The following is a 14,161-nucleotide window of genomic DNA, read 5'->3' on the forward strand; positions in this document are numbered from 1 at the left end:
CTATCATTGCCTCCTTCAGGTAGTCCAAAAATGGCAGCAATATCTGCAACTGTTATCGCCAAATACTTACCACCTATATCAAAGCAATTAAGATCCTTATTGTATGTCTCTAGTATATCAATAACATCGGAGTCGTTCTTCCATGCATCACATGTCGCAATGCCTTCTCTATATGTCCTGAACAAGCCCCAAAATGGTGTCCTCTCCATAAGTTCTAGGTGGATAGGTTTGATATGATTTTGAAATTTTTGGTAGGCTTCTGCAAAGGTCCCCATGTTAGACCTGTATTGTAGGAATGAATATTCACTCCTCCTTTGTTCCATAATTCATGTTACCTGTGGATTCGTACAAGATGGAAACTCATTAGGGTTTACAAAATGATTAAAATGCATCAGGTATTACAACAAGATGGATTAAATAAGTCCTCAGGTGGATTCAAACATAATTAGTACAAACGGTAATAGCTTTTTCATACCGAGTCATTCGGACCTACACTATAAACGTAAATAATTGAAAGTGTGCCCAAATTGTTCATACCAAATCAAACAGACCTAAACTTCATAACATAAGTAATTGAATTCACAACCTAATTGACTATACCGAACCAATTGGACCTAAACTACAAAACGTACCTAAATGGCCGTACCAATTTGATCGGATCTAAATGATAGTACCAAATCGATCAGACCTAAATGACCGTACAAAAATTACCAAAAAAAAAAAGATGGCACAATACACTATTTTTCAATGAGCTTTCATCCCTCTGCTTCACATGCTATTCTACTTGCAAATTTGCAATGTTTCAATCTCATTTTCCTTTACGCTTTTCTCAAATGCATTCTTTTTTGTTTTTATAGATTTGGATTCAATAATTTAAAAATGAGTCCAAATATAAATAAAAAGAATAATTTTGTATGTAGAGAAAATGACCGTAACGAAACTATATAGTGTACCTAAGTGACCATACGGAATGGAGAGGACCTAATTGACCGTACCGAGTAGAGATGACCTACTTGACCGTATCGAATGGATAGAAGCTAATTAATTGTACCTAATGGAGAGGACCTAATTGACTGTACCGAATGGATAGAACCTAATTGACCGTACCTAAATGAAAAGAGAACCAACATGTACAAAAACCTCCACAAAGGCCTTTCAACAAACACATGGTGTGCATTGCAAATATAAGGGCTTGTTTGGTAGTCTATTTGAAATTTTTTATCATTTCTCAAAACATTTCTTAAAAACAATTTTCTTTAAGACTCAAAAACTTGATTGGTTTGCGATTTAAAATTTTTAAATCTTACGCCTTAAACTAGATAAAGAGATCTAAAAAGAGAGAGTCACAAGAGAGGGAGAAAGAGGAGAGAGGAGGAAAGAAAGTAAGAGATGATTGAAGGAAAGAGAAAGAAGGGAGAGGATCGGACGAGATAGAGAGAAAGATGAGTGAGAGAATAAAGAGAGCGGATTGGAGGAGAGACGAAAAAAGTAAAAAAAAAAAAAAAAAAAAAAAGAGGAAAGAGAAAGAAGAAAAGAGAGAGAGAGAGAGAGAGAGAGAGAGAGAGAGATTTGGAGTGAGAGGGGAGGATGGAGAGAAAAGAAAGGACTGAGTTTTAAGTTTAAAAACTCTAAAAACTCACTTTTTATGTTTCTAGATAATAGACTATATTTTTGAGATAGTCTTGAATTCAGTTTTTTAAAATAGTCCTACCAAACTAGTTTTTAAAGCCTAAAACTCGAAAATTGTTCTTGAGTTTAAAAAGTTAGATTCAAATAGAGTACCAAACAGGTCCTAAATTCTTACTAAAACAATGAAACTTTTTGGACCAATACATACAAACCATATCACCAAGCTATATAAGTATCAACTGGTGTGTTGGTTATGAGAGCTAAACACATTCTCCACACCATATAGCTTATGATTAAGACAAACCGTACCAACTGCTGTGTTGATTAAGACAAAAAAAAAAATATATATATATATATATATAAACAGTAGCTTAGAAGTGATTCGTGGGTTCTGACGATGGCAGCGAATCGAGGAAGCCAAACAATCGTAGCTTCAAACAGATTTTCGTGGAGCATGGGTCCAGATGATAACAACACTATTTGTGAAAGTAGACAACTTGTTTGAAAATTTGAAAATTTTCGGGCCTGTTTGGTATCATACCCAAAAACTTTGGTTGTTCCTAAAAATAATTTTCAAATAACATCACTTAAAAACAGTTTTCTTTTAAGTCTCAAATTTTCAAAAATCTGTTTGGTTGAATTTTTTAAAATAATTTTTTTTAGTTTGAATTCAAACTTCCTTGAACAAAAATTGGAGAGAAAGAATTGGGAAAGAGACAAGAGAGGAAATAGTTGGGGAGGAGAGTGAAAGAAAGGGGGAGGATGAGGAGGATAGGGAGAGAGCAAAAAATTACGGTGAGAAGGTAAGGAGTGAGAAGAATTAGACAGTGATGAGAGAGAGAGACAAGACAGGCTGAGGAGAAAGAAAAGGCACGGTGTGATGTGGGGAGAGAAGAAAGAGAGGATTGGGAGAGAAAAAAAGAGGGTTAGGAAGAAGCAAAAGATGTTGAGAAAAGAGCAGGAAAACTCTAAAAACTCACTTTTTGTGTTTTTAAGAAATAACCTATGTTTTTAAGTTAGTTTTGAATCCAATTTTTAAAAAGAGTCCTACTAAACAAGAATTTAAAGCCTAAAACTCAAAAAGTGTTTTTGAGTTAAAAAAGTTGAACTCAAGTAGAATACCAAACAAGTCCTTCATTATTACAAGTACAATTCAAGGTTGCTTTAACGTCACTCTCTCTCTCTAATTGACTGTTACGTTTCTGAAACAATTAAGATGGCAGACATGTAAATAGTGGTAAAATGTTTGGTATTATTATAGGTGACATGTCATTATGCATTGAAATAAATGATTTTTTTAGATACTAAAAACATCTCAGATTATATTCTAAAAATCATCTTGTCCTTATCTCTAAAAGCCCCAAAAATAAAACCCTAGATGTCATTATCTTTACTCCAAATTCGACTTGGTTGATGCATTTTCAAGCAATCACTGCTTTGTGTCGGCCTCCACTGTTTTTTTCTTCATTTTCCTTTTTTTTTTTTTTCCTGGTAAAAAGGCCTTTACTTTGCTTCCATATTTTTTTTTTCATTTTTTTCCTTTTCGCAAAAACATCCCATTGCTTTTGAACCACATGGAAAAGAGATTTGACCCCAAAAAACAAAAGAATGGAAAGCTTCTATCTCTCTGAAGTAAGTATGACTAAAATCTAGTAACTATGTGGCAAGCAATTTTATCTCGGGCAATTGGCTAAAATCATAAAAAAATAAATTTTGATTGTCAAACTAATCAACGCTCTTATAAACGTGCCATATCATCCTTGTAAACCCATCATTCATTCTTATAAACTCATCATCTTTTTTAATTGATTAGTCCAACACTTAGATACTGTGAAATCATCAGAATAGCCAATAATTACTATCTGCATTCTAAACATTGTTATAGTAATACATGATTGAGAAGGTTCAGTTAGTCGAATTTTCTATAGCCGAACTTGATTATACAAGTCTCATTTTCGTCACGATACAATTTAGCACTAGTTCCTCATAGTAGAATCCTTAGAGATAGTCCAATGGTGAGGAATTTTGTAGCAACCCGTCTTCAAAAATTAAAGTTTTTATAATTTTAATACACGAATTTACGAAAATGCCCCCTGATGCAAAAATGTTGACTTTTGTTGACTGCATTGTCGTGTCACATAAGATTCATTCCCTTGGCATAGCCTCGTAGTACTTGTTGTTACAAATGTGTGGGCACAAGCGGAAGTGAATTTGGGGCTAAAACGAAGATTTTACGGGACTCGAAACGATAAAGGTATTTTGGTAATTTTCCAAGCCAAGATATTTCCACCTTGGACCACTCCCGGAGTGACACGTGGCCGATTCTCCCCATTTTCTGGGACGTTCCCTTGCCCATGACCTCTTTCTCTTCCCTCTCTTCCTCTTTTGTCTCTTTCGGGGAAACAACCTTATCCCTCAGCTCTTATCTCTCCTCTCAGCTACCTCTCTCTTTCTCTCTCTCTCTCTCTCTCATCCCTCCCTCATATATTTGCCATTCCATCACCTTTCTCCCGTGCCCTACCTATGCAACAACAATGGCAACACCCACACACTCGTAGGATCACCAACACAGCCACCTCCGCCCCTCGTCTCTCTCTATTTCCCTTCTGTCTTCATCCATGTCTGTGCAAGCAGCACAAGAAAAACATAAATATCTCGCCGTCTCAAGCGAACTCCAACCCTCGACGATTTCGACGTTGGTAAGCTTTGGGACATTCTTAATCTTTTCATCTTTATCCTTATAGTTATTATTGATCGTGGCATTGTATTTTGGACGGTGGAACTTCATAGAGACAACGTGGGGACTTTTCTCGAGATTCCGGCGAAGTCCGAAGGTTTCGAGCCCTTTTTTGACCAAATCAGACCACGATCAAGGAAACCAAAGGTATGGTTCGATTCCTTGTCTCCCAGGCTTCAAATTGATATATTGGGGTGCAAGGTTTGGTTGAGTTTTGAGCTCGATCAGAGCTCGACAAATTCCCGACCGAAATCCTACCTTCTCCTTCGTTGGGTTTGACAACTTGCGAGTTTAAATGGGTTAAACCCGATCCGCACTCAAAACCCGGCCTAAATATTTGGGTTATGAAACCCGATCAGTAACTTGGCTCAATCTACTAAATCAAGCCCAACCCGACAATTGGATCCAACCTAGGCCCAACCCAACAACCCAAGCCCAGACCTAGATCTGACCTGGATCCCATCCCAATTCCATGGTCCTTGCATGGGTCGGCCTATGGGTGCACGTCATGGCCAGTGCGTGGAGTACACACGCCTCCACCGACTTCCATGGCGGCGCTAGCGACATTCCCAGTGAACTTTTCGACGACCCATATCGACACGTGACGGCGCGTGCGGTGACGCATGGTCTTCTGAGCTGCCGCCTTAGGGCAGCTAATGAGGGAACCCGAGGTCCCTCCTTAAGTTTTTCGACGTGCCAAATCCGAATTCGTTTTCTGTTTTCCGAAATTTGCTTGTTTTAGTAGAGTTTTACTTAATGGCCTCTATGTGTTTAGGTGCATCGGTGGGAAGTGACTCTATCTTCACTCGCTTGAGCAGCTTTCAGGCAACAAAATATCTATAAGTGGACCCCTTCTAAACTTGCATGTTTTTATAAAATATTAGGCTTGCATGCATTTCATATTTCATGAATTGATTATGTTTTATAATATGTTTTACGGATTTCCATAATTATGGTTTACGAAATATTTAGGATTTACCGAGTTTACGTTTTACAAAAGGTTATGAATTATTGGATTTTCGTATATGAATTCTATGGATATATGAATATGGTTTATCATGGTTATGATGAGCCTTAGAGCTTTTGAGCTCCGGATTTGATATGATATTTTGAGATATGTTTTTTGTGCTTTTCTAGCGGGTTATCATACAGCACATCCACACAACATGGGTATGTAGACGTCTATGGCCATAGGACACAGATGAGGATATTTATGTATATACCTCTTCTCCGACGTAACCTGAAGTCGTACAGCTTCACCTTTTGGTGATGGACCATGGTTTCTTCATTGACGTAACCCAGTGTCGTACAGCTTCACATTCAGGTGATGGACAAGTACTGTCTTCGGGCGAATGAGGAGTGAGATATTTATGTCATACCCCCAGCTTCACTAGCCCGGGGCTAGTGTCGGTGTGTGATGTTATATGTATATGTTTCTTCTCCGGCATAACCCCGAGTCATACAGCTTCACCTTTGGGTGATGGACCATGATTTCTTCACTAGCGTAACCCAGTGTCGTACAGCTTCACCTTTGGTGATGGTTATGCCTTTGAGCCACTATGATACCCCTAGTGAGTACAACATTATCGAGATTTACGGATTTACCTTCGGCGGCGATAGCAGCATTTTAGAGCATGGCTTTACATTATACATGTTTTACGAATATTTTCATGGCATGTAAAGTTTTCGGAAAACTACTATGTGGTACTATATATGTGTTTTCAAAACAGGGGGTTAGTATGTTCATAAAGAAAATGGTTTTCTTATTATAGCACTATTATTATAAACTTTGGTCCACTCACCTTTTCTGTTTTGCGCCCCCTCAAGAGTTAGAATCGAGGTACACAATCCCAGCGTCAGGACATTTCCGCGTAGGGATCTTTAAGTCTTCTCAATGTATGACTCATTCCCTTGTTCATACCTTTTATTATAATTCTTTCGTATTATTCTTAATTAGTTGTATGCTCTGAACATGATTCTGCATTTGTATATATCTTTATAATTGCATATTTTAATTTGCATGCATGTTTCAAATGGATTTGTCATCCTCGGGTGTCGGCCAGCACATGTCTATCCTAGTATTTGGAGATATCAGGATTGGGGCGTGTCAAATTTAATTCATTGTAGTTGCACCCTTGTTGGGACAAAATAATTCATTGCTAAAGTTCGTCATTTTTTTCGCCAAAAGCTGTTTTCTCGCTGTAGGATTAACAACAGTTGAAATTTTTTTATAGTTTCCACGAGGAAAAAGAAATTTCCTCGCAAAAATGGCATGTTCAATGAGGAAAGGGCATTGCGAGGCAATTATTCTTTCCTCGCCATAAAACAACTTAAGGGGTGGATGTTCCCTAGTCCGTAAAACAGCTTAGCTCTATAAATGCCCCCATTAGGTGCGAGCGTTAAGGGCAATGGCCAACAGAACACGCTCTGCAGTGATGTTGACATGAAAGAAAGAAAGAGAGAAAGAGAGCTGAGAGAGAGTGGAATTGAGTGGGAAGAGTGTGGTTGGAGGGCGAATGGTGGTTGCGAATAGTGGCAGAGTGGAAATGGGGAAAACGAGAAAATAGGTTTCGAAAGCTAAGGGGAAAACTGGGTGCAGCTTTGTGTGGGATTTGAGATGTGGGGAATATTGGACACTGGAAGATTAAGGATGCGAAGGGAACGGAGAGAGATAGAGAGACTGGGAGTCTGAATCCTGTTATGGTTACCTCTTTAACTTTTAGTCGCTACAAGCCTACAGCTAGGAAAGAGAGATTTCCTCGCTAAGAGTCCATCGACACCGAGAAAACACATTTTCTGGCAAAATATTTTATATTCTTGCTATAGTAAGGGACAAGTTTAGTGATCACAATCGGCTTTGTTTTTGCGATGAATGGATAATATCCTCACCAAAAGTGCTTTATAGGCGACTTTGTTTTAGTGAGCCGAGCTAGATTTAATTAACAAAAAGTTCTTTCATAAAGAAAAAGAAAATGGTTGGCCTAAAACATTAAGCGTGCGGGACCTAAAACTTTGACACCAAACGAAATTGTATTTATTATAGGACCGTTTCAGTTCTCTAAAATTTGAAAACTAAAGAAGTTAACTGACTTTTTGGTTTTTAGTTTTCAAAACTTATAAACTGATGTAATGACAAAATGATTTTTTAGTTTCATGTTTTCATAAAAAGTAAAAATTAAAAACGAAATTGTTATCAAACAGTCCATACACTTATTTTTAAGGCCATCAATCTTTTAAGCAGAAATAAAATCACATTCACTACAAAATTTCGTCAAATTCCACTCATTTTAAAATCCATCATATGAGAATAGTATTATTTCAAATCCAATTATTTCTAGTTATAAGATTAACGTAGCCATTCCCTAATTAAGTACAATAGATGTCTCTATAAGGGATTAAGGAAAAACAAAATATAAAAAAGTAAAAAGATATTTTTCTCAACAATGGCTAGCCTAATACAAAATTCAGGAGTCTGACACATAAACATTGTACTCAACAATGGCATCTCCTGTAGCAGCATCAAACCAAACCGTATGGGCTAAGGCATAACCTCGAGCAAACCTCAACTGTCCCGTGCCTCCAACAACCGGCATCTCTCTCACATTGTTCATGACCGGATTCCTCCCGAGAATGCTAATGCTACTCCCCTTATACTTGCCTTCCACAAAAACACAATTCATGACCATAAGGAATGCAAATTCATCTGCTTGCTGTGAAGCCACTGAGTAAAATCCTTGTGCTCTTCCGATGAGCTTGGAGGCGCGGTCTTGCTCTTCAGTCAGTGCATTATCAATCATCATAGTGCTTCCAAAGCCGCCAGCAGTACCATTTGGCGGCCCAATAATTCTAACAGAGGTAGGGTTTTCGCCACCAAGGATGTCGTGGAAGAAAAAGTGGAGGTGGGTTAAGTTTTCTGTTTTCCCGCCGGATCTAACGAATTGCCTAATTAGAACTCCATCAATGGAATAGAGAGAGGTTGCATACAGGATGAAGATAGAGTAGTAGAGAAACGAAGCCATACTAGTCTCTCTAGTGTGTAGTGTGTGTGTGTGTGTGTGTGTGAAATATAGACTTCTGGTAAGATTTGTGGTCACTATAATAGAGGAGGAAGAGGGCAAGTTTTAGAAGTTGGTAACACATTAATCAAGTGTGTCCCGTTTACCGAAATTCTATGGTGATCCAGAGTATCTTATATTTTAAACTTTTTAACTGTTAGATGTTAGTTTTTGAGTTTTTAACTAATGATAACGGTTAAAATCCCTGAGTAACCGATACTCCGAAATACCATAAAAATTCCCATCTTGCTTAATTAAAGGATGGTTGGTCTGGTTGGTGTATTTTCAAGCAACTACTGCTTTTTGTTGGGTCTACAAGCCTATAAGAGTGTTTGGCTTTTAATTGCTTTACCACATCATGGAAAGTTTGAATCCCTTTGAAGCAAAGAAAGATTGAAATCCAGTGATGGGTAACCAAATGTCAAACATTACATGAAACTTTAAAGTTTTGTTTTAGGAATCGACAGGCATGAGTTTGGTGTTCTGTTATAAGGTTATGTGAGACTTAAGTTAATGCACTTATATGATGATGACAACGAAAACAATGATAACAACAATTGGCTTTCTATTTGGGCCTGATTTTACATTAAGTACTCAGATGGACATTTAGGGTTGGTTTATTATTCAGTTGAAATTTTGTTTACATCGAAGTGGTCTCTCGGAAGAATGAGGATTCTCAGAATTTTTTTAATCGTGTCTATTCATCGTACATCATGTGCTAAAAAATCAGTTTAAATTTTTTATTTAAAATTGAACACAAATAATACCTGACAAAAACTAGTCGCACGATTTACAATCAACGGATACGATTAAAAGTTCCTCTGGATCCTCACAAAGAGCATTCGAAGAGAATCCTCATTTCTCTTGGACAACCTTTAAGTTTATTTTAAAGTAAAATGACTCTTATAATCATATGTAAAGTTTGATGAGAGAATGAACCTTACATAAGTTTGGGTTTTCTCCATATTGTTAATTGGTTTTATAGTGAAATCACAACTTTTTCATGGTATATCTTGCATGTGAAGCTCTACAACCACACATATACTCCACGGGTTACCAAATTTGTCTTATTGTAAAGGATTTATTAGATTTTTTTAAGGGAGTTTTAATGAAAAACCCAGGTACTGTTCATTTTAACGAAAAACCATATTTTTACACTAAAAAGTCAATCCTGCTACTATTCATTTTACCCTTTATTTTGTCCTTATCATTAAAACTTAAAGTTTTCAAACCCTTTTAATTAGTTTTTTTTTTAATTAAAATATTAATTAACTGTACAGCCTTTTTGGACACCCACTAGGATTTTGATACAAAAGAATGGACAAGGATCCTCTTCGGATCCTCTGTGTGGGGATTCAGGGGATCAATCAATTGTGTCTGTTCATCGTATATCATACGGTTAGAAATTATTTTAAATTTAAAATTAAAATTAAATATAATAGTATCTAACGAAAACTAAAATTAAATATAAATAGTATCTAACGAAAACTAACTGCACGATATACAATGAACGGACACGATTGTTTGATCCCCGAATCTCACAAAGATGATCCGGAGAGGATCTTATTCCCAAAAGAATGTGATCATCAAGTACTATATCTCACACCTTCACTTACTTTTTTCTCTAACTCTCCAACATCAACATACATACTTCTATCCTAAAAATTAGATACTTGTTTTCCAAATATGGATACGCATGTTCATCAAGTCAAATTCATATTTGTTGACCATGATATGTATTCGACGAGTATCCGAGAATATCCTACGAGTATCATATCCGATGAAGTATCGCATACATAATACGTGACCAAATTGTATTCGTGCTTCATAGTGTGTCACAGACTGACGGATTTGAGCCCACTTTGTACTCAAATTCAAGTACCTATTCGCCGTTGAGATTCATATAATGTAGAATAGTAGTTGTATCAAAAACAAAAAACCTGTCACAAAGTATGATAATTGATAAGACTAGACAAATAGTTAAGGAGTGGAAATCTAAAAAAAAGTCTTTTAACTACACTAAGGGAAGCGGGTCATGAAAGTTTGATGCAGTGTGCTGAAGAGTAAAGCCCTAACTACCAAGGATCTTCTTACTGCTTTTATAGGAACTGGATAGAAATTGTCGAGTATTTTACTTCTTTAAAAAATGGTCTCCAACACATGTTTAGGCATGTAGGATATGAATAGAGTATGATAACCTAAGACTGTGAACTATTGACAATGCCCTTGAAAAGCGGTCCTCATGCAAGTTCTGTTCTGATATTTGATGGAATTGAGGACGGAAACTAACCGATCCGATGTGGTGGTAAATTCATAAAAGTGGGCGAGTCTAGACTCCATTTGTGTAAAATTTCCGGTGCATGTGTAAGTAGTTTGCACCAGTAATCCGTCACCAACTGAAGGATAATTAGGGCATTACATCACAAGGAAATACAATGTAATATTACTGGAGATTTGTCAAAATGTCTGATGATTCGAAATAGACAAGAAACGTTTGTTAAAACAAACATATGCTACAAATCAATGTAAAGAATCCAAAAACATGAAAAAGAACAAGAAAGCCGAAACTTTTCCTATATCATAGCTTGAAAGTATTGTCATTGCTTATATTTATCCTTCCCTTCAATTTCTTTTGCTGTTGTACCACAAAAATTGAAGCGTTGCTGTTGAAATCTGACGAAACAAGCAGGTCCCCAATGATCCCCAATTCCGGGAATTCAGTCCACTCTGAGAGACCTAATGTCTGAGGGGATTGTAAGCCATTCCTTCTCCCAACTATGATAAGCTCATACTCATTCATCATAGACCGAAGTATTCCTGTTGTTCGAACTGAATCATTTGATGTCTTTTCTATGTATGTAATATTCTCGTTTCCAACATTATGCTTAAAATCCTTCAACAGCTCATTATCAAGAATCGTATCCCAATCAGGCATTTTGTGATCATCCTCGGCATCTAATCGTACTACTGTTAGGCTGAAGCTCCTGGGATCTTTGCTGACCCGTTTTGCAAATGTCAAGGCCTCCCTATCGTCCCTACCCCCTAAGAAGATCATGGCGATGCGATACAACACTGAAGGACGTCTCAAATAGCCACGGTGAACAATAATTCCTATTGAACACGGAGCCCTCTCAAGGACACTACAATTTAGTGCCCTTGTATTATTGTCCTCAGACTCTATGCTTCCATCGAAGGAGAATTTTCGATGAAATGGGAGTAGTATAATGGATGTAAGTTTGTCAAGCCCAAGTGTGCATATATCCTCATGCATTGTGTTGGGTGGAGAGATGGCTGTAAATATGTTCACGAACACAGCACCTTGATTGTTCAGTTGATACTGGTCGAAGGGGATGATGACATTTTCACTATAGGCAATGTCACATGTAACCTTTTCATGAATATGGTGGTCAATAAAGAGAGGGGCGGATCTACCAACTAGCTCAATAAGGTGAAGGGCATTCACAAAAATTGGACTCCCTCCTGTTGGGCATGAAACATCAAGAAGGTTGATGATAGGAGCGACATCATAGTGTGAGTAAATGCATGCAAGTATTCGGAGCTCAGAATTCGGTTTCAAATCCATGATGTTCCTTTTCTGGTAGCCTGCGTATTTCCTTGAAGGATCATACAAGTAATTCACCATGCTTGGCACAAGTATTGCTACAGTCAGAACACTAACGATCAGCACGGCGAATGTTTGGTCATCAATGGTCTGCAATATTCGAGGCCGGAAAAAACCAAGCAAAAAAATCAGTTAAATGCATTTTTTATTGCATATCGAGGGTTAGGGTTTAGATAGAACGATATAAAAGTTAAATGATTGGCGTGCTTAAGTGAATACCTTGAAGTCATGGAATAAGGAATAGGAGGCCAACTCAACGATGCCCTTGGCACTCATAATGAAACCAATTGCAAGAGCATCATTGAAGGGCATCTTGCAAATCAAAGCTGGCACAAAACACGCCATTACTTTGGACACAAAAGTTACTACCAGAAGGATTATGTCCAGCATTAACAATTCACCATCATATGTTACGAATGAAAAATCAGCCTTCATTGAACATATAGTTACAAAGAGTGGCACCAAAACTCCGCTGGCGACACAATCCAGCATTTTCACTAGAGCTGAGCCTAATGGTGGTCCGGCTGGAACAGCTAATCCCAAAATAAATGCACCGAAAAGTGCGGTTTGGTCAAATGCATGAGAAAGAAAGGCAGAAAGCATTAGCAGTACGAAGATGGTGTAAAGGTACACATCCTTAACAGGTTTGCCTGCAGGTGTATGTCTCACAATCCAAAAGAAGGCAGGACGAATAATGAACACAACCGTGAGAAGAAAGCCAATAAGTGATGCAATGTCAGTGAAGATTTTGTATTTTGGTTGGCCAGTTCCCATGAAAACTCTCAAAAAAGTAGCAGTACTTGTTATAATCACATTGAGCATGTCGCCGATTAGGGCAGTAGACAATCCCAACCGACCTAGTTCTGAATTTAGGAGTTTGAGGTCCTCAAGAAGGCTAGAAACGACAGCAAATGAAGTCAAAGAATGTGTGCCTGCTACAAAAAAAACCTTCTCCAGGTCTTGTTCTCTGCGGGTAAAATATACACAAGCCGCTGCAATTGAAAAGCCGAATGATAAGGGCACTACGAGTGACAACACACCAATCGCTAAAGCTTTGTTTCCTGTTCTCTTTATCAATCCCACATCCATTTTCACACCTATTAGAAACATAAACAGACAGTAACCAAACACAGATGCCGTGCCAATTACATCTTGACTGATGAGTGGAAACAAGGACTCTTTGAATGTTCCCAACTTGTTTTTGATTGAAGGTCCAAGCAGCATGCCAGTCTAGAATTTATTCCATCAAACAGTCCTTTAGAAAACCAAAAATAAAACAACGAAAAAGCTTTCTGATTTCTAATGAAATTGCACGTAACTACTTTGTTATGAATTACTTTACATGCATAAAATTTAAAAATTAAAAAAAAAAATAATAATAATCATTTCATATTTCATCACCATGCGATCATTTTAAAAAATAATAATTAAGAGATTAAGAGTATAGTAGAGAAAGCACATACCACAATTTGTGAGATGAACCTGGGGAGCCTATAATGTTTGAACAGAAGGTGATGAGTGGCTTGAGTGATGATGAAAATCACAACCATCTGAAACTCCAAAAGAGGCACTAATTGATCAGTACGTGCTCGTGCTGGCGCGGAAGTTTTTGAGGGATCGTCCTCCCAGACGACATGAAAGTTCATGTTTGGTGGTAAGTTGAAGCAAACATTGAAGAACGTTCCATTGATATTCTGCAGCACAATGTCATCATCTTCCCCCAAACTCGAAATATTTTTGGACATCTCCTAGAATAATTAAGTTTTTGCAGAAGTAGATATCTATATATCTAAATGCGCTACTTGATTTTTTTTTTTTTTTTTTTTTTTCTTCAAGTGAAGGAAACCAAATGCTGTACGAGGACAATGCAGGAATGTAAGGTGGGGTCGAGATAAAGGTTTTTTCACAGTTTTAACTGCATTTGAGATGACAGTGAGATTAAGTCCTGCACGCGCTCTTTTGACCACCTAATTTAATTACTACTTACCGCGTTGATTACTGACACTCATGTAACCACATTAACCATTGGATGATTCTCAGGTCGTTGCAACGTAAAACTATTGTTCTATATTATGATTTTAGAAGTGTGATTGAACTTAAGATATTGTAATATGAATA

At 37.4% G+C, this 14,161-nt stretch overlaps 2 protein-coding genes across 2 annotated transcripts; both read right to left on the reverse strand.

Annotated features, from left to right (window-relative positions):
• Positions 1–7,651: 7,651 nt before the first annotated feature.
• LOC103945560 (dirigent protein 22-like) lies at positions 7,652–8,503 on the reverse strand. The gene has a single exon (XM_048570386.1). The coding sequence runs from the start codon at positions 8,383–8,385 to the stop codon at positions 7,831–7,833; it is 555 nt and encodes a 184-aa protein (XP_048426343.1). The 5' UTR covers positions 8,386–8,503; the 3' UTR covers positions 7,652–7,830.
• Positions 8,504–10,999: 2,496 nt separating this feature from the next.
• LOC103945631 (cation/H(+) antiporter 3-like) lies at positions 11,000–13,788 on the reverse strand. The gene is made up of 3 exons (XM_048570225.1): positions 13,567–13,788; positions 12,263–13,273; positions 11,000–12,133 (listed from the first exon to the last, which is right to left on the reverse strand). The coding sequence occupies exons 1-3, from the start codon at positions 13,786–13,788 to the stop codon at positions 11,000–11,002; spliced, it is 2,367 nt and encodes a 788-aa protein (XP_048426182.1).
• Between the last annotated feature and the right edge of the window lie 373 nt (positions 13,789–14,161).

The sequence above is a fragment of a genome, unplaced genomic scaffold (assembly GCF_019419815.1).
Source record: "Pyrus x bretschneideri cultivar Hongxiangsu unplaced genomic scaffold, Pyrus_bretschneideri_v1 Contig52, whole genome shotgun sequence".
Lineage (NCBI taxonomy): Eukaryota > Viridiplantae > Streptophyta > Magnoliopsida > Rosales > Rosaceae > Pyrus > Pyrus x bretschneideri.

Bases quoted from the DNA above. Each gene is read 5' to 3' on its own strand.
- LOC103945560 (XM_048570386.1), bottom strand. From the start codon at position 8,385: ATGGCTTCGTTTCTCTACTACTCTATCTTCATCCTGTATGCAACCTCT.
- LOC103945631 (XM_048570225.1), bottom strand. From the start codon at position 13,788: ATGTCCAAAAATATTTCGAGTTTGGGGGAAGATGATGACATTGTGCTG. The intron at 13,274-13,566 runs GCCACTCATCAC...AATAAATTCTAG, and splicing joins TGATTTTCATCATCACTCAA to ACTGGCATGCTGCTTGGACC. The intron at 12,134-12,262 runs GTATTCACTTAA...CGAATATTGCAG, and splicing joins CCTTATTCCATGACTTCAAG to ACCATTGATGACCAAACATT.